At 52.0% G+C, this 20,719-nt stretch overlaps 2 protein-coding genes across 3 annotated transcripts in view; both read left to right on the top strand.

The window, feature by feature from the left end:
• LOC146019857 (sulfotransferase 1C4-like) overlaps window positions 1-20,719 on the top strand; it is a 37,942-nt gene that overhangs the window by 810 nt on the left and 16,413 nt on the right. The window contains exons 2-4 of one of the 2 annotated variants that reach the window (XM_083152471.1): window positions 5,741-5,810; window positions 13,997-14,169; window positions 19,904-20,029. In XM_083152471.1, coding sequence (XP_083008597.1) covers window positions 13,998-14,169; window positions 19,904-20,029 — 298 coding nt within the window. In that variant the 5' untranslated portion in view covers window positions 5,741-5,810; window position 13,997. The remainder of the gene's footprint in view (window positions 1-5,740; window positions 5,811-13,996; window positions 14,170-19,903; window positions 20,030-20,719) is intronic. The other variant, XM_083152469.1, reaches the window with a different exon arrangement.
• The window catches only part of LOC146019856 (sulfotransferase 1C2-like), a 65,619-nt gene that overhangs the window by 28,580 nt on the left and 16,320 nt on the right, over window positions 1-20,719 (top strand). The gene's annotated exons all lie outside the window — the stretch shown is intronic.

Here is a 20,719-nt window from a genome sequence, read left to right as displayed (position 1 = left end):
GACCATTCAGCCTGACATTCTTTGAATCATTAATCAGAATGGTTCCCCACTCTGCCCCCATTCACTCTATGTCCCCCAGCCTGCCCCTTCACTGTATTTCCCCCAGCCTGCCCCCATTCACTGTATGTCCCCCAGCCTGCCCATTCACTGTATTTCCCCCAGCCTGCCCCTTCACTGTATTTCCCCCAGCCTGCCCCCATTCACTGTATGTCCCCTAGCCTGCCCCTCCTTCACTGTATGTCACCCATTCACTGTATGTTCCCCACTCTGCACCCATTCACTCTGTCCCACAGCCTGCCCCCCTTCTCTTAATGTCCATCAGTGCCTCCATTCATTGTATGTCCCCAAGCCTGACCCTCCTTCACTCCCATTCACTGTATGACCCCCATTCACTATGTACCCCACTCTGCCCCCATTCACTGTATGTCCCCCAGCCTGGCCCTACTCCCCCTTCTCTGAATGGTCATCACTGCCTCCATTCCCTGTATGTCCCCCAGCCTGACCCTCCTTCACTGTATGTCCCCCACTCTGCCCCCTCCCTTCTCTGTATGTTTCCCAGCCCCTTGTGTGAGCCAGAGGAAGGAGAGGCAAAGCAGGCACTGCAAGGACAGGAGATGCTTGGGCTCCCGCTGCTGCCCTCCTCCGCTCTGCATGTTACGGGAGCAAGCTTCCCCTTTGCTGCCCCCCTCCCCAAACACTGCTGTCACTGTGATTGTGGAGTAGGGTGATATACGATTGCAGCAGCAGGGGTAGGACGCCAAACACATCTGACTGTGGCGGCCGGCACCTCCTCACTGCAGCAGACAGCAAGGTAAAGGCGCGCTCGCCGGGGCCCCACCTTTAGTGTCCTGTGCTGTGCTTCCCACATCTGATGCTCTGCCCACTTCCAGCTGGAGGCTGAGGGCCGAGACACTGACGACTCACTCACGATCTACATCGTGAGCAGGTCGTCCTGGTGTGTACCCCGCATTAGTGTCTCGGGCCGCCGCTACATCAAGAAATAGTCACCCCCTTCCCCCCATTGCTCACTGCTATAGTGCACTGTGCTGCAGCGCAAGCTTCCCTCAGTCAGCGGCTTCCTGAAATGTGGCACCGGCCGCCAGCCAATCAGAAGTTCCTGCAGCCGCGGTGATTGACTAGCAGCGGCGGCTGTGGCAAAGTGAGTCGGCTTGGGCTGGGGGAGAGTGCTGAGCGGTGTCCACATCTAGGACAGCCACCCCAGCCCCTACTACAAGACCCAGGTCCGTTTTCCTCCCCTCCTACCTTCCCTGCTGTTAGAAGGGATGTGTCAGCATTGCAGCACGCCTGATCTGGCCCCAGCAGTGACAGTCTCACTCTCTGATACAGTAACCTTATGTCCTGCGGTCCCCAGCTCCCATCTACTGTAGTCTGCCCTGGCTCTTCTCTAATATGCAGAACTTCTTGTCCAAATACAATACCAGCCAATTCCTCCATTCCCCAGCTTCCACCACAATCTGCATCTCTCTGCCCTCCCTAGCGCCCTGCGTCTCTCTGCCACCCTAGTGCCCTGCATCTCTCTGCTCTCCCTAGCGCTCTGCGTCTCTCTGCCCCCCCCTAGTGCCCTTGGTCTCTCTGCCCCGCTAGCGCCCTGCATCTCTCTGCCCTCCCTATCGCCCTGCGTCTCTCTGCCCTCCCTAGCGCCCTGCGTCTCTCTGCCCTCCCTAGCGCCCTGCGTCTGTCTGCCCTCCCTATCGCCCTGCGTCTCTCTGACCTCCCTAGCGCCCTGCGTCTCTCTGCCCTCCCTAGCGCCTTGCGTCTCTCTGCCCTACCTATCGCCCTGCGTCTCTCTGCCCTCCCTATCGCCCTGCGTCTCTCTGCCCTCCCTAGCGCCCTGCGTCTCTCTGCCCTCCCTAGGGTGCTTATACAATTTTTCATCGCATAGGGGGCTAAAATCGCATGAGCCATGATAATACACAAGTACCATATTTTATGTTACATGTTGTTTGTCTTGTGTATGTCTTATTATTAGTAATGTGAAGTGCACTTTAAAAGATTATGTTTTTTATGGAAATATTTTAATAAATGTATGTTTTTAAAAAGAGTTTATTTACTGGTTAATTTGCTGAACAAGGCTGCGCCTTTTAAAGTAACAGCAACTCGTTGGTTGTTACACACCCACTTGTAGTTTGTATAAAAGGTACACATCTTTTTTTAAAAGTGGCAGCAGTGGTGTTCAGTCACTCTATTCGTTTGCTTTAGTCTGGTTACCAGCGCTCCTGAGTGACCCCAGGGCCACTCTTCCCCCTTTTTTTTCTTGACATACAGATGTGTCCTTTTATATCTTTGCAGCGTGCTGCTGCTGCAGCATGTACGCCTTTAAGAAGGGTCTCACCGGTGGGAGCGTTCATGGCATTTGCACCCACGATCCCATAGGATTACAAGGTGCGAATACCATGAATGCTCCTTTGTCCCCTTGTTGACCACATACGTCTTAGTTCAAGCTTGCATTACTATATATAATGCCCTGCTTCTCTCTGCCCTCCCTAGCACTCTGCATCTCTGTACACTCCCTAGCGCCCTGCGTCTCTCTGCCCTCCCTAGCGCCCCGCGTCTCTCTGCACTCCCTAGCACCCTGCATCTCTCTGCACTCCCTAGCGCCCTGCATCTCTCTGCCCTCCCTAGCGCCCTGCGTCTCTCTGCCCTCCCTAGTGCCCTGCATCTCTCTGCCCTCCCTAGCGCCCTGCGTCTCTCTGCACTCCCTAGCGCCCTGCATCTCTCTGCACTCCCTAGCGCCCTGCATCTCTCTGCACTCCCTAGCGCCCTGCATCTCTCTGCACTCCCTAGCGCCCTGCATCTCTCTGCACTCCCTAGCGCCCTGCATCTCTCTGCACTCCCTAGCGCCCTGCGTCTCTCTGCCCTCCCTAGCGCCCTGCTTCTCTCTGCCCTCCCGAGCGCCCTGCATCTCTGTGCACTCCCTAGCGCCCTGCGTCTCTCTGCCCTCCCTAGCGCCCTGCGTCTCTCTGCCCTCCCTAGCGCCCTGTGTCTCTCTGCCCTCCCTAGCTCCCTGCGTCTCTCTGCCCTCCCTAGCGCCCTGCGTCTCTCTGCCCTCCCTAGCGCCCTGCGTCTCTCTGCCCTCCCTAGCGCCCTGCGTCTCTCTGCCCTCCCTAGCGCCCTGCGTCTCTCTGCCCTCCCTAGCGCCCTGCGTCTCTCTGCCCTCCCTATAGCCCTGCGTCTCTCTGCCCTCCCTAGCGCCCTGCGTCTCTCTGCCCTCCCTAGCGCCCTGCGTCTCTCTGCCCTCCCTATCGCCCTGCATCTCTCTGCCCTCCCTAGCGCCCTGCGTCTCTCTGCCCTCCCTAGCGCCCTGCGTCTCTCTGCCCTCCCTAGCGCCCTGCGTCTCTCTGCTCTCCCTAGCGCCCTGCGTCTCTCTGCCCTCCCTATAGCCCTGCGTCTCTCTGCCCTCCCTAGCGCCCTGCGTCTCTCTGCCCTCCCTAGCGCCCTGCGTCTCTCTGCCCTCCCTAGCGCCCTGCGTCTCTCTGCCCTCCCTATCGCCCTGCATCTCTCTGCCCTCCCTAGCGCCCTGCGTCTCTGTGCACTCCCTAACGCAATGCGTCTCTCTCCCCCCTAGCGCCCTGCATCCCTCTGCCCTCGCTAGCGATCTGCATCTCTCTGCCCTCGCTAGCGATCTGCATCTCTCTGCCCTCCCTAGCGCCCTGCGTCTCTCTGCCCTCCCTAGCGCCCTGCGTCTCTCTGCCCTCCCTAGCGCCCTGCGTCTCTCTGCACTCCCTAGCGCCCTGCATCTCTCTGCCCTCCCTAGCGCCCTGTGTCTCTCTGCCCTCCCTAGTGCCCTGCGTCTCTCTGCCCTCCCTAGTGCCCTGCGTCTCTCTGCCCTCCCTAGCGCCCTGCATCTCTCTGACCTCCCTAGCGCCCTGCATCTCTCTGCACTCCCTAGCGCCCTGCATCTCTCTGCACTCCCTAGCGCCCTGCATCTCTCTGCACTCCCTAGCGCCCTGCATCTCTCTGCACTCCCTAGCGCCCTGCGTCTCTCTGCCCTCCCTAGCGCCCTGCTTCTCTCTGCCCTCCCTAGCGCATGTACGCCTTTAAGAAGGGTCTCACCGGTGGGAGCGTTCATGGCATTTGCACCCACGATCCCATAGGATTACAAGGTGCGAATACCATGAATGCTCCTTTGTCCCCTTGTTGACCACATACGTCTTAGATCAAGCTTGCATTACTATATATAATGCCCTGCTTCTCTCTGCCCTCCCTAGCACTCTGCATCTCTGTACACTCCCTAGCGCCCTGCGTCTCTCTGCCCTCCCTAGCGCCCCACGTCTCTCTGCACTCCCTAGCGCCCTGCATCTCTCTGCACTCCCTTGCGCCCTCCATCTCTCTGCCCTCCTTAGCGTCCTGCATCTCTCTGCCCTCCCTAGCGCCCTGTGTCTCTCTGCCCTCCCTAGTGCCCTGCGTCTCTCTGCCCTCCCTAGCGCCCTGCATCTCTCTGACCTCCCTAGCGCCCTGCATCTCTCTGCACTCCCTAGCGCCCTGCATCTCTCTGCACTCCCTAGCGCCCTGCATCTCTCTGCACTCCCTAGCGCCCTGCGTCTCTCTGCCCTCCCTAGCGCCCTGCTTCTCTCTGCCCTCCCTAGCGCTCTGCATCTCTGTACACTCCCTAGTGCCCTGCGTCTCTCTGCCCTCCCTAGCGCCCCGCATCTCTCTGCACTCCCTAGCGCCCTGCGTCTCTCTGCACTCCCTAGCGCCCTGCGTTTCTCTGCTCTCCCTATCGCCATACATCTCTGTGCCCTCCCTAGTGCCCTGCATCTCTCTGCCCTCCCTAGCGCCCTGCATCTCTCTGCCCTCCCTAGCGCCCTGCATCTCTCTGCACTCTCTAGCGCCCTGCATCTCTCTGCACTCCCTAGATTTGTTTGACATGATCTCCACCCAGTAAACCCATGCTGTTTAGGATACTGTAAGTTGTTGGTTTTGAAATATTCTTCAACTATTTGTTTTAAGAGTGTTTCCATCAATTTTTCTACTACTGATGTAAGGCTCATTGGTCGATAGTTGATTACCCTTTCCTTGTTTCCACTTTTGTGCAGTCGGACTACATTCGCTATTTTCCAGTCCTCTGGGTTTACTCCAGTAGCAAGTGACTGTTTGTATAATTCTGTTAATGGTTTTACCAGCTCTCCTTTAAGCTCTTTTAGTACTCTTGGATGTATCCCATCTGGCCCCACTTTCAGTTTTTAGAATTCTATGTAAAGGTACTTGGTTCTCCATCATTTTCCTGAATATAGTTGCAACTTAACTGTGGCCCCTTCCCCTCTCTTTTAGCAGTGAATTCTGAGCAGAAATAATTATTAATATGATCTCCTATTACATTGTCTCTGTCAAGAAGACTTCCACTCTCTGTCTTATTACTCCACTTTTTGTTTTTCTACTTTCACTTATATACCTAAAAAAAAAGGTTTTCCCCCCTTCACCCACTGACTGGGCCATTTTCTCCTCAGCCTGTGCTTTTGCTTCTTAGCCTCCTTCTGTCTAACAAGATACACCTCTTTGTCTTCATTATTCTACGTCTGCTTATATTTCCTAAATTCCACCAATTCAATTATTACACCCTATCTTTTACGTTGATTTTAGGAATGTAGTTTGTGGTTCCTAAAGAGTCAAATGCCCTTTATTTAAATTGAATATTAGTATCTATACCATTTTTCACTTTCTATATTGTTCTATATTTTTTCTCACAGAATTTATTGTATGCCTTAACTCTTCAAAATAGGTTCTACATGATTTAATAACTTTCTCTGCATGAGGCTGGATCTGTGTATCCCTTAAAGTACCCTTTGGAGGTATGATGAATACCACTTATTTCACTTTCTCACCATCACCTTCGATTCTTTTCTTGAATTCTTACTATTTGTTAAATTCACTATACAGTATGTTGTAAATAATAATTATTGTAGCATGACTTTACTCCATTTTATTAAAACTGATTCAACATTCATGTATGCTTGTAGATGTTATTGTAACGTGCGTGGGTGTATGCAGCGACTGGTGGTGGGCTGAGCCCTCAGCCAGGACCGCTGTTTAGCACGGCCACGGCAAAGTCCTACACTAACTCTGTTGGCCGTCCCGGGCAAGTGACCGCAGGCTGCAAGGTGCTAGGCTTCTCCTTTAGTCGCCGCGTTCGAGGGAGCAGGTTAAGCCCGCTCCAACCCCGATGCAACCAGGTTTTATGTTAGGACAAGCCCATGGCGACTGTCGGGGACTGGACCAAAAGGAGAATCTGACTACTAGGACCTAACTGAATAGAACACCCTGTCTAACGGCACCTGGCCAAGGACGGGGAATGTGACTGAGCCACAAGCACCGGTACTATAGTAACGGGGTGCCACCAAAAGCAAAATACGCCAACACAAAAATGGTACAATACGGTACCCCAAAACGGGCGTAAATCCCCTAGCGAGAGTCTCTCCGGGTCCCGGAGAGCCAGGCAAGACGGGAACAGAACAACTAAAGATACGGGACAGCTTGCCCAGAAAATAACGAATAAGGACCGGGCTCCACTGGAGCACTTACGTAACCGGAACGAAACCTCCAGCGGCAGAAGATGGAGCGGAGTACGTCTGGAGTGTCTTGGCAGGACCAGATGGAAGGATAACTGACCAAGAGAATGCCGGAAAAGGGACGGCCGCAGCAATATGGCAGCTGACACACAGCTGACCCTCGCTGGAAAGTGTCGACACAGAGACGGAGCGTGGTTGGGACCACAGCAGGTGGATAGATACGGCACGGGCACGGTGCACGGCAGAGGATCTGCAGGGACCGGGACAGCAGAGAGCAGCAGGCCCTCTGTGGGGAAACAATATCACCGGCGGGGCTGTGTTGAACCAGCTCCCTTAAAAGGGTGCTGCTGGCCAATCAGCCTCCGCCGTGGGACCAGGCCCCCAACAAGTATTAATTATTCCCAGCTGCCTGGGCGCGCGCCGCCCGGCGTCCCCTGGTTGCCTGGCAACCCCCGGGTGACGCGGCCCGACTCCCTATACTGTCCCCCGGCTGGGCGGAAGTGACGCGCCGCAGCCGGGCGGACGTCACATCTTCCACCCGGGACTCGCCGGGCGGAAGTGCCCGGAGCGCTCTTCTAAGGGCGCCGGGATGCTGCTGCGGTGACGCCGCAGCAGCGCGTTTGTCAGCGCTGCTGACAGTACCCCCCCCTTGAGGAGAGGTTTTGAAACCTCTACCCCCAGGCTTATGGGGAAATTCCAGAAAGAATCTTCTCTTCAGGTTTTGAGCATGGACATCCCTATCGGGGACCCAAGACCTTTCTTCTGGCCCAAACCCCTTCCAATGGACCAAAAAATGAAGGGTACCACGGACAAATTCTTTCAATCAAGAACTCCTGCTGTCCCTGAACATCCACTGAAGGGGCTCCTCTGATGATCTTACGGGGAAACTTATGAGAAAAGAAGACAGGCTTTAACAAAGACGCATGAAAGGTGTTAACAATCCTGAGGGATTTAGGAAGCAAAAGCGGAAAGCAACCGGATTAACCCTCTTGATGATCTTATACGGACCTATGAACTTGGGCCCAAGTCTTGCCGAAGGTTGGTGTAATTTGATGTTTCGGGTTGAAACCCAGACCCAATCACCAACTTTAAATGGACAAGGGCGTCTAACCCGATCCGCCAACACCTTCTCTTTGAATGCTGTCTCCTTAAGTGCGTCATGAATCTTTCTCCATGAGGCCTTAAAACGAAAGACCCTGGATGGAACCGAAGGTGAAGAATGAGCGAATGAATTCGCTTGGGGATGGAAACCATATACTGCGAAAAAAGGTGAAACCTTAGAAGCAGTATGTACCACATTATTGTATGCAAATTCTGCTATGGGGAGATGCTCCACCCAATCATTCTGCAACTTTGAGATAAAACAACGCAGATACTGTTTCAAAGACTGATTCAGCCGTTCAGTCTGTCCGTTGGACTGAGGGTGGCAAGCTGAAGTCAAGCTCAGTTTGATCTTCAGAGAAGCACAGAAAGCCCTCCAGAACTGTGCTACAAACTGCGGACCCCTGTCCGAAACAATGTCAGTGGGCAATCCATGCAGCCGGAAAACATGCCTTAAAAACAACGAAGCCAGATCCCTGGCCGAAGGCAACTGCTTCAGGGCCACAAAATGTGCCATCTTGGAAAACCTGTCAATGATAACCCAAATGGTTTGACAGTTGGCGGACACCGGTAACCCTACCACGAAATCCATGGCAATGTGTGACCATGGCCTTGATGGGATGGACAACGGCATGAGCTCAGGCCTGGAGCGAGGCACTTTATGTTTGGCACAAACGAGGCATGACCGCACGAATTCCCTGACATCCCTGGACATTCCTGGCCACCAAACAACTCGGGTCAATAAGTCCGTGGTCTTATGAATCCCGGGATGCCCTGCAGTCCTGTTATCATGAAAGTCCGTGAGCACTCTTCGCCTGAGAGTCTCAGGGACAAATAACCGACCTCTCGGAGTCTGAGCTGGGGCCTGGCCTTGGGCCTGACGAATGAGCCCCTCCAGAGTCAAACTGAGACCGGCCTGTATGCAGGAGGCAGGAAGAATGGAGGTCACCGAGTCTTCCGTGGAATGTTGCGGAACAAAGCACCGTGACAGAGCATCTGCTCGAACATTCTTAGGACCAGGTCTATAGGAAATGATAAAATTGAAGCGAGTGAAAAATAACGCCCAGCGGGCATGCCGGGCATTAAGTCTCTTGGCAGCTTCAATATACTGTAGATTCTTGTGGTCTGTTAAAACCACTACCTGATGAATCACACCTTCTAGCCAATGCCTCCATTCCTCGAAGGCCCACTTGATGGCTAATAATTCCCTGTCACCAACATCATAATTGGTCTCAGCCACAGAGAATTTCCTAGACATATAGGCGCAAGGGTGCAGAATCTGAGTTATAGGGTTAGTTTGTGAGAGTACTGCTCCTGCACCCATTTCGGAGGCATCCACCTCCACCACAAAGGGACGCTCAGGATCCGGATGCTTAAGGATGGGAGCAGAGACAAAGGCTTGTTTGAGGGCTTGAAAAGCCTGTTTGGCTTGTAAAGACCAATCTCCAGGATCTGCCCCCTTCTTGGTAAGAGCCACCAGGGGAGCAATGATAGAGGAAAAAGAATGGATGAAGCGTCGATAGTAGTTGGCAAATCCAAGGAACCTTTGGATTGCCTTCAGATTGGTCGGCTGTACCCAATCAACTATCGCCTGAAGCTTCTTAGGATCCATGCTAAAGCCATCAGCCGAAATAATATACCCCAAAAATGAGATTTCGGGTACCTCAAACTCACATTTTTCGAGTTTGGCAAACAAACTATTTTCCCGTAACCTTTGCAGCACCTGCCTCACCTGAGCTCTATGCGAATCAAGATCCTTGGAATAAATCAGGATATTATCCAAGTAAACGACCACGAAACTCCCCAGAAAGTCTCGTAAGACATCGTTGATAAAATCTTGGAACACGGCAGGGGCATTGGACAGCCCGAAGGGCATAACTAGATACTCATATTGCCCGGAGTGCGTACTAAATTCCGTCTTCCACTCATCCCCTGCTTTTATTCGGATGAGGTTATACGCCACTCTCAGGTCAATCTTAGAAAACACTGTGGCGGACCTTAATTGGTCAAAGAGAACAGAAATAAGAGGGAGCGGGTACGCATTTTTCACCGTGATTTTGTTTAAAGCCCGGAAATCAATACAAGGTCGTAAAGACCCATCTTTCTTGGCCACAAAAAAGAATCCTGCGCTTAGTGGCGACTTTGATGGGCGGATGAATCCCTTCTCTAAACTTTCTTGAATGTACTCATTCATGGCCTTGGTTTCCGGAATGGACAAGGAGTAAAGCCTTCCCTTGGGCAAAGGGGCGTCGGATACAAGCTGAATGGCACAGTCGTATGGACGATGGGGCGGAAGCTTATCCGCTTTACCCTTGGAGAATACATCCGAGAAATCAGAGTATGCCGTCGGGACAGCTGACAGCGACACCGAGGCTTGAAGAAAAGAGGTGTTAATGCAAGAACCAAAACAAGTGGAATTCCACTGAACAACGTCCCCCATCTTCCAGTCAATGTGCAGGCTATGGAGGACTAACCAAGGGTGACCCAAGACCAGTGGGACTAATGGACAAGTAACCAAAAAAAAAGAGATTTCCTCTTTATGCAGAGAACCAATAATGAGCTGTATTTTAGGGGTACGAAAAGAAATCTCCCCATTGGGCAAACGACTACCATCTAATCCTCTTATAGTAATCCGTTGACCTAACAGAATAGCGGGGATACCGAGTCTCTCGGCTAAGGCAGCATCCAAAAAGTTACCGGCTGCACCACTATCAACAAAAGCTGAACAATCAAAACAAATCTCTCCATAGGTTAGAGTGGCAGGAATCAATAGGGAGTTACAGGAGGAGAACAGCTTCAGGCCCAAGTGAATCCCCTCCTCACTCACTTGGCCTGACCTTTTACTGCTTTGTTCGGACAGGAGCGATACTGATGACCTCTACGCCCACAGTAGAGGCATAGACCAGCACTGATCCTGCGAACTCGCTCCTCTGGGGTTATCCGCATGGACCCCACCTGCATGGGTTCTTCGGCATCCTCCGAGGAATCCACAATGTATGGGATGGGATGAGAGAGTGAAGCTCTCTCAGCTCTACGTTCGCGGAGTCGGCGGTCTATTTTGATAGACAACTCCATGAGTTTATCTAGCGAGCCAGGCACCGGATATTGGATCAAACTGTCTTTAATGGTATCCGACAATCCACACCGGAACTGGCTACGCAGAGCTGGATCGTTCCACCCACAGTCATTCGCCCAGCGGCGGAACTCGGTGCAATACACTTCCACAGGATCTTTTCCCTGCTTTAATGCCCGTAAGAACGAGGCACTCTCTCCTGATTAGTTACCCGGAGCGACAATTCCTGTACCATTTGCGTTAGACCCGCAACCTGGGCGTCTAACAGAGGGGAGGTAGGATTCATAATGAGGACTCCGCACAACCACTAACACCCACGGACAAAACAGGTATATTATATAAATGAGATTTATATAATCTGTTAGGCCGGTGATAATGTAACGTGCGTGGGTGTATGCAGCGACTGGTGGTGGGCTGAGCCCTCAGCCGGGACCGCTGTTTAGCACGGCCACGGCAAAGTCCTACACTAACTCTGTTGGCCGTCCCGGGCAAGTGACCGCAGGCTGCAAGGTGCTAGGCTTCTCCTTTAGTCGCCGCGTTCGAGGGAGCAGGTTAAGCCCGCTCCAACCCCGATGCAACCAGGTTTTATGTTAGGACAAGCCCACGGCGACTGTCGGGGACTGGACTAAAAGGAGAATCTGACTACTAGGACCTAACTGAATAGAACACCCTGTCTAACGGCACCTGGCCAAGGACGGGGAATGTGACTGAGCCACAAGCACCGGTACTATAGTAACGGGGTGCCACCAAACGCAAAATACGCCAACACAAAAATGGTACAATACGGTACCCCAAAACGGGCGTAAATCCCCTAGCGAGAGTCTCTCCGGATCCCGGAGAGCCAGGCAAGACGGGAACAGAACAACTAAAGATACGGGACAGCTTGCCCAGAAAATAACGAATAAGGACCGGGCTCCACTGGAGCACTTACGTAACTGGAACGGAACCTCCAGCGGCAGAAGATGGAGCGGAGTACGTCTGGAGTGTCTTGGCAGGACCAGATGGAAGGATAACTGACCAAGAGAATGCCGGAAAAGGGACGGCCGCAGCAATATGGCAGCTGACACACAGCTGACCCTCGCTGGAAGGTGTCGACCCAGAGACGGAGCGTGGCTGGGACCACAGCAGGTGGATAGATACGGCACGGGCACGGTGCACGGCAGAGGATCTGCAGGGACCGGGACAGCAGAGAGCAGCAGGCCCTCTGTGGGGAAACAATATCACCGGCGGGGCTGTGTTGAACCAGCTCCCTTAAAAGGGTGCTGCTGGCCAATCAGCCTCCGCCGTGGGACCAGGCCCCCAACAAGTATTAATTATTCCCAGCTGCCTGGGCGCGCGCCGCCCGGCGTCCCCTGGTTGCCTGGCAACCCCCGGGTGACGCGGCCCGACTCCCTATACTGTCCCCCGGCTGGGCGGAAGTGACGCGCCGCAGCCGGGCGGACGTCACATCTTCCACCCGGGACTCGCCGGGCGGAAGTGCCCGGAGCGCTCTTCTAAGGGCGCCGGGATGCTGCTGCGGTGACGCCGCAGCAGCGCGTTTGTCAGCGCTGCTGACAGTTATGCCCCTGATGAAGGCCTTTACGGAAGAAACGCGTTGGGTAATTCTGCTATTCAATTCTGATTGAGGAACTATCAGCCGTTTTATTTTTGCCAATCTTTGGAAGAACCTTTTAAATAAACATATTTGAATGACATCTTCCTCTGCTTCAATGAATGTTCACGATGTATCATATTTAGCTGAAAAGTTTTCACGGGAGTATTTATCAGGTTATAATTGTACCAAATCATCAATCATATAATTAACAAAACACATTGTATATTATAGCTTCTGCACATTATTATACAAATGTTTGAGAATGATGATGAAATTGTGAGTGTACATTTCAGAATTAACAGCAATTACTAACATACCTCCCAATGGTCGTATGTCCTGGGATGGGATTAGGAACGGCCATGGGTACTTAGATTGGTCCATTCTCAGCATACATCAGTGAATCTCGTACAGACTGGGGTTGCAGGTTATGTTGTCCCAATTTACCTAGTTACGTATTGGGAGTATGAAGATCTAGCAATAAGTTATCCATCACACATATGACATGGGGTCTGGCCTAAGGTGATCATCCAGCTTTTCAGAAACATTATTTGGGTGGTGCGTCTCCTTCTTCCACATTCAGAAACATGTGGGGGGAATTTCTGATGTCTGTAATGCATTGAGGGAAATCTGGCTTTTTCTACTTGACAGAACTACAAAGCTGAAGAATAACATGGTTTAATGGTTCATACCAATTATATAAAATGTTTTTAGTTTTTTACGCTATAAATATGGGGTACTACCCTGTTTTCAGTTGTACAAGAGTAAAGGGGCATACACACGTAGAGACAGTGGTGTAACTATAGCACCGCAGCCCCCGCGGTCGCGGGGTGGCGCTGTGCATATGTGGGCGCCGGGGGGCTGCGGTTCTATAGTAATCCCCCCGCCCCCCATGCTTACCTGTCCGTGCGTCCCGGCTCCCCTCCTGGCTTCAATCAATGCTATGGAGACAGACCACGATAAAATGGCCGCCCCATAAAGCAGACTGTTCTCTGAAACTGTCTGCGGTATGGGGGAGGCCATTTTATCGTGGTCCGTCTGCATAGAATTTAGTGAAGCCAGGAGGGGAGCCGGGACGCGCGGACAGGTAAGCATGTGGCAATGGGGGGAGGGGGACGGACGGGCGGGGGCGCCCCCCATTAACAGCGGGGGGGGCGCCCCAAACAAAGCTACGCCGCTGCGTAGAGATCTGTGCTAAGCAATTTTGCTAAGCAATTTTACTGGTGTTAAGATCTCCCATGGAGAGCACATACACACGCAGAGATTTTTGCTAAGCAATTTTTCTAAGCAATTTTGCTTAAGCAAAAAAAGGCCGGGTAGTGGTTCAGAATGAGAGATTGCGATCAGTATCTCTCATTCTGTACACACCGAGAGATTTGCAGTACACACCGAGAGATTTGCAGTCATTTGCTAAGCAATCTGACTAGATTTTGACTGCATGCACTGAGTTAGTTAGCAAGAGATATTTAATCTCTCGGAGCATACACACGGAGAGATCTGTGCTTACTTTCTAAGCAATTGCTTAGAAAATAGCACAAATTTGCTCCATGTGTATGCCCCTTTATAGTTACAGTATGTGTGGAACTCTCCAGGCCTTTGGAGAAAAACATTAGGGCACATGCACTAAGCGTTGGAGAGTGATAAAGTTCATAGAGATAAAGTACCAGCCAAACCAGCTCCTAACTGACATTTTTCTCATTCCAGAATGGATCCAGAGCTAGCGAGTAAGCTATCTGAGATGAAGGAGTACAGCAGGATGAAGCTGGGGCAGGTGGACGGGGTCCCGCTGCTGGAGACCACCTGTGAGATCTGGGACAGAATCTATAACTTCCAGGCCCGGGAAGATGACGTCCTTATCGCTACGTTTCCTAAAGCGGGTGAGTGGCTCCAAACATTAACTCCTTGTACACCAGAGAAATCCACCACACACAGAATACTTTGCATAGACGTGACCGTATAATACATATAAATGGTATGAACCGGCCGTGTAGGTGTACAGTATCCTTGGCTATGAAACAACAGATTTGGTGCAATCCACAAAGTTTTCAGAAGAGTTCTCCAGACCGCAGGTGGTCACGGAAAATTATTGTGGCTAACGGATTCCCCTGTGGGCTACCCAATTAGCCCCGACAGCTACTTATTGGGGGGACACAAGCTTTAGGTCGATATGGACTTGGTCGACATGAATGAGATTGATATCAGTTTTTCACATATTAGGTGCCTATGCCGACATATGTCAACATGGACACAATATAAGCGTACCTCATCCCCTAGTGTGGCACCCCAGCCTATTGTTCCCCAGAGTCCCAGCAGCGGGACCTTAGGGGTTAATCCCCAGACCAGTCACCAGGCTGATCGACAGCACTGGGGGACGTATGAGAGTAGGAGGAAGTGCGTGGGAAGGAGATAGGGAGGTGAGAGGTCGCAGCATGAGGAGAGAGGTCAGAGCGTGTGAACTGGGGAGAGGACAGCGCAGAGCGAGGTGAAGAACGTGGCGTGCCAGGAGAGGAGAGAAGGAGAGTGTGACCGGAGAAGACCGGCGGCGGGCTCAAGACAGAGCCCGAACACCGGCCGACGATCAGCTGATGCCGCAGCAGCAAGAAGCCGCCCAGCAGTGAGAGCAGCCGGCGGGGAGAGCCCTCAGCGTGGACTACAGCAGAGCAGGAGCGGCGCGGCTGAGTGCGGCAACACTGCAATAGCAGCACCCACACTAGCATACCTCCCAACTTTTGAAGGTCTGCATGCGGGACGACGCTCCTGCGCGCCAGAGGCGCGTCAAAATTTTCGGGGGGCGTGGCCTAATTGGGGGACATGGCCTATACTCGCGGCTCTTCCGCGAGGCCACTCCCCCATTTTGCCGCTATGGGGGCATGACCCAGAGGCTCTGTGAGCCTCTAGCCATGCCCCCAGTCCCCTGGCTGTGGGAATAGACGCTGTGCGCATGCGCACAGCGTTTATTCCCCGCTGCTTAGCAGCTGACAGGGGGGACTCCCAACAGCCCCCCACACCGCGGGACACTGCCGCCCGCGGGTGGGACATCGGGACAGGCCCTGACAATCGGGACTGTCCCGATAAAATCTGGACTGTTGGGAGGTATGCACTAGTGTGCCCTCCTGCAGAAGAGTGACCAGCGCCCGCCTTCCAGATGCCGGGAGACCCGATCGCGAAAGGCAGGAGCCTGCACCCTGTTGCCGACAGCAGGTATCATCTGTGCTGCTGCCCCCAGACCTGCCTCCTAGTACCCACTCCCTGTCACCAACGCAAATTACCCTAATCGGGCACCCCCCTGATTGCTGCCCCAGAATGCCTTTAGCCCCACCTTACTGGCCAGTGGACTACAGTTATTATAAGCCACCCCCAGCGCCTCACTAGGAAGCACCAGTGGGGGTAGGGCCACCAGCTCAGCGGAGCCCCAGAACCCTGGACACCTAGAAGCACATGCAGCACCGTGGGGACTCATATTAGTCCCATTTAAACAGGGGACTCGCTCTGTCACCTCCGGGGACCTCAGTTAGCAAAGTCCTGCCAGTTGTAAGAGCATTGCCTCTACATTGACTTAACCTGAGGAACACTGCCTGCCATCTTGTGGCCAAAGTCCAGGTTACAAGGAGGTATTGCCTAATTCATTTGAAATATCCAGCATTCGCCTTTTTTCCCTGGGACAGCATTCTGGACTGTATTCCTAGGTGGGATTTTCCCTAGGATTGGTATTGATAAGATATAGTTGACTGTCGTATTGTACGTTATTCTTCCCATGCGTTTTGTATGTATTATCTGTGTCGGGTGGTTAGCATAGGCGAATAGGTGGCTAGGTCCACATAGAGTTGCCAGTATTGCCAAGTGAGGACATTACCCCCCCCCCCCCCCACCTATTTGACGGTTTGCGGGAGGTGTGTTCCCACTCGCCAGTGACGCCGAAGGACCGCGGCGTATGTTAGAGGTAAATTGTTGATGTTCATGTGACCTAGGATCCTGCTAGGCGGGTGTACGGTCAGTATTGTAGTGTTAGGCTGATTAGGCCGATTATAGCCTTGAGACATACCTCCCAACTTGTGAACGGAAGAAATAGGGACACTAATAGCGCCCGAAAAGGGGGTGGGGCGTATGCAAATGAGGGCACGGCTTATGCTAATTAGCCGCAACCTCATTTTCATACGAGAATAGACGCTGTGCGTCTATTCTATTAGATTGGGGGGTCTCCCAACTGCCACCCCCCGCAGCGGGACAATGCCTGCCGCGGGTGGGACAGCGGGACAGGACCCGAAAATCTGGACTGTCCCGCTGTAATCGTGACAGTTGGGAGGTATGTGTGTGTGTATATATATATATATATATATATATATATATATATATATCTCTATTACATCATACAATTATATAAAAGCTATATAAACTACAACATATACTTTACTCTATGTGACATAATCAATGCGGCCGGCGAGGGGGTTAAACGGCGGGGATCGCAGACAACAAGTGATCATCGTTGTTTAACCCCCTTGCCAGCTGCTCCCTGTATTCAACGTTCCCAAACAGCGAGGCTTGTGGCTAATGCAGGGAGCCCACTGCATTTAGCGGAGAGTCTCGCTGTTTCAACGGCCGTATACGCCAATTTCCCCTCGCTCCAAAAAGCGAGGAGGAAGCGGCGTATGCAGGGGGATCAGTTGAATACTGACCCTGCGAGATGTGACAGCGAGCAGGCAGCGCTGCTCGCTGTCCAAGCTCGCCATCAGCATTGAATATACACTTATATATAGCTATATGATAATTATATGACTATATATAACTATATGGTATATTACAGGGCACATTTATGATATATCTATATATAAATAATATATATATATATAAATAAATATAAATAAATAAATTTATTTATATATCTATATATAGATATATCTAAAATATGCAGTATCTGACATAATAAATTATATTGAAGTGCTTACTTGCACAGTAAAGAAAAGCCAGCCCCAGCTTACACGGAGAATTATCCAGCAGCCAGCCCACGATCCTCCTAACAATTTAGACTGCACTGAGGCGTGGCTGGGCGGAATGCCAGCGTCACACGTCATAGGGGGCGGGGCGATGACGATGTGTACTGTTTTCCCCTAGTAGCAGCTACAATAGCTGCTAGGGGGAGAAGTGGACAAGACACTGCAGCCCCTGCCGTGTCTCTTATCACAGTGCGGCGGGTGCGCACATGCGCACATGTGCTTATACGTCCTCCCCGTGCCCCAGGGAGCACCGCGGCGATCGGGGAGCGGAAGGCAATGCGCACACAGCGCCGATAGGCAGGCACAGCAGATTGACACAGCCCGCAGTGTCCCGCGGGCGGGGGAGGTTGCTGCGAGAGGTATTACAGTGATTATCTCCCGTGGCAACCTCCCCCGCCGGCGGGACACTGCTGGCCACGGGTGGGACAGCGGGACAGTCACCGAAAATCGTGACTGTCCCGCTAAATTCGGGACTGTTGGGAGCTATGCTTGAGATACTTTGACAATTGTTTACTCATTTCTTTTTACTAAATAAAACAAGCGGTTGTACCTGCTGAGCGCGTTGCTTGAGTTCCTAGGGTGGTGTGTTCTCTGCAGCCGACGCAGCGAAGAATCGGTGTCGAACCAAAAGTATCCAGCGACTCAAGGTATTTATCACCCCCACCGGCGGCGTATTACACTAGAATGGCTCGCTGCACTCGGCACACTATTATGTTCCCAATATATACCCACTGGGATAGTAAAGTATGAAAAACCACATAAAAAACGTGAAAAGTTTGTGTCATCCTTATCCATATTGACTATGTCCATGTTGACCTTAAGCTTGTGCCTTCCGTCAATGTCAACCTAGGGTATGTCAACCATTCTTAGGTGGTCGACCTAGTGACTGTCATCCTAGACATTGCCGACCCAGGGAACTGATATCGAGGCAGGTGACACAATACCCCTGGGAGATCCGCCCCTTCTAGTGACTGTATCCAATGAGGCAGTCTGAGAATTGGAGAGGTGTGAAGAACATGTCGAAATAGATAAGGAAGGGGAAACCAGTGACACGTAGCACACTGTGTAAGGGGTTCCTTTGTTACCAAGCGTGATCTCATGAGAAGCAGCAGAGATCTCAGCAGTACTGGGGGACCCTGGCTGAGCCTTCAGATCTGGGCCGGACTGGCCATCTGGCACTTCTGGCAAATGCCAGATGGGCCAATGGTCAGGTGAGCCAATTTGTCACTGACGCTCCGCCTCCCAGTTGGCGCACAGAGAGAGTTGCTGGACTCGTGGCGGTTCTGGATGCTCTGTCTATGCACCAATTGGGTCCAGGAGAGAGGGGGGCATCACAGGTGGCTTTTCCCCACTCTCCTGCAAGCTGGTATGAGCAGCGTACACTTGCCCAGTGCGTGCGTGCCCGGCGCATACACGGGCACAAATGCCACGGCCAATTTGGTGGCCCATTCCGTCCCTGCTTCAGATACCTGATATGTTATACATCAATAACAAGTCACAGTGTAACGGCAGGATTGGGCCACAGGGCGATAGTATAACAGCAATATGACACCACCCGCTGCACCTGGCTGCTCTTACCGCAGGATAATAAATGTTCTGTAATTGTAAGAGTGAGTCAGCAGAACTCAATCCTATAAATCATGGTAATCCGGCCATGCTAAGCACACTACACTACAGGTCACATGGGGGCCGATTCAGACATGCTCCTAGCGGGCCGAATTTGGCCATGGCCCAAATGGTCGGGGTTTTCGTATACATGGCTTTGGGGAGCTTCACCCTCGCCAGGTCATTTGCTTCAGAGGGGTGGCCAGGGGGTGGGCACAGGGCTACACCCAGCATTTTTTCTAGGTGTGCCCACAAAAGCGGTGGGTGCGCCCATGAAAACGTCCATCCAGAACATGCCCACCATGACATCAGCGCGCGCCCCGAATTAGGCCATCTGCGGCCAGAATAAAAGTCAGTGTACGCTGACTTTTATTACCAGTGTAGACTGAATGTCGGCTACAGCCCACTAGGTGGCAGTATATTCATTCTGTAAGAGTATAAGTGTAACTTTCACTGCTTCACCATAGGAACCACCATCTGTGACTTATCCACCCCTGGTACCATCGATGGATGCCCTCAATGGTGTGAAACCATCTGGTTGGTAACCATCGATGCTGCAACTCACTACTGTCACCCCCTGCTTCAGGGCCAGATGTCTCAAGCTTCAAAAAGTGACAAAATGAGTGATAAACAACCAGCCAATCAGCTCCTTCCTGTCATGTTACATATTGGGTTTGGAAAAATGACAGTTGGGATCTGCTTGGCTTAATGTTTATAACTCTCCATTGTATCACCTTTTGATGCATCTGGCCCTTAGTGTTGAATAATCTGCAAGCCAATAAGATCCCGGATCCTTGGAGAGAGATAAAGAGGAAGAAATAATAGGATAAAGTTACAGCCAATCAGCTCCTATCAATTTTCAACCACAGCCTATAACATGGCAGTTAGGAGCTGATTGGCTGGTACTTTGTCGTGGCTTAGTGCATCTCCACCATAGAGGTGTTATATTGGTGTTATGTTATGTCACTGTAATAAAACCACCCAGAGCTGATATGTCACCGGCATCTTCTTACAGGTACCACGTGGATGCAGGAGATTGTGGATCTGATCCTTCTAGAGGGGGACGTGGAGAGGAGCATGCGAGCCCCCTGCTTCGTCAAGGTGCCATTTATAGACCTGTATGCCAAGCCTATGCCGCCAGGTAACAGACGTGTCTCTTCCGCACATATTACATACAACACACAGAATGGATGGTGGAGGCGGGATGTGACCGAACGAGTGTGTGATGCTCGTATAGTGCCAGTGACCAACCTAAAGGTGCCCATACACTGAGCCGATTTGGGCTGATTGCAACGAATCGGCCCAAATCAGCTTGGTTTGATGTCCCTTCAGGGTCCTGTGCGCATCGAACCCGAGCAGGTGGTCAGACCACCCGTCCTGGGACCTCCTTCCCGTGCAGTGGGAGGCAAGCTGCGGGGTCCGGCCAGCTGGTGGTGGTGGCGGGGTTGGCGGGCAGCGGGGTCTTCAGTGTTGCAGGTTATCATTTATCTTATTGTACAGTCCCTTCCTGCGGAGCTTGAGGAGAATTCCTTGTGGTGACAAATGGTTCTTAAGCTTTTTTCTTCATGGCTGGTGCTGTCCTGTAGACATCCTTTAGTGCTGCTGGTAAGATACTTGTCAGAGTCTCATCTCTTGTGAGTATGGTCCCATTGTCTTTTCCGAATGCACTTGATTGTTACAGCCAAGGAAATGTATTGCACAATGCACCATGAATTGTGCTCTGCTGTTGTATTCTTGTTTCTGGTATCTCTTCGCATTCCTGGTCCACTAGATCCTCATTGTACTGTTTAAAACCAAATTGTTTCTTCAGATCTTTACTTTGTAAGATGTA

The sequence above is a fragment of the Crinia signifera genome, chromosome 7 (assembly GCF_055691185.1).
Source record: "Crinia signifera chromosome 7, ASM5569118v1, whole genome shotgun sequence".
In the NCBI taxonomy this organism is placed as follows: Eukaryota; Metazoa; Chordata; class Amphibia; order Anura; family Myobatrachidae; genus Crinia; species Crinia signifera.
This window is presented reverse-complemented; position numbering and strand designations above follow the sequence as displayed.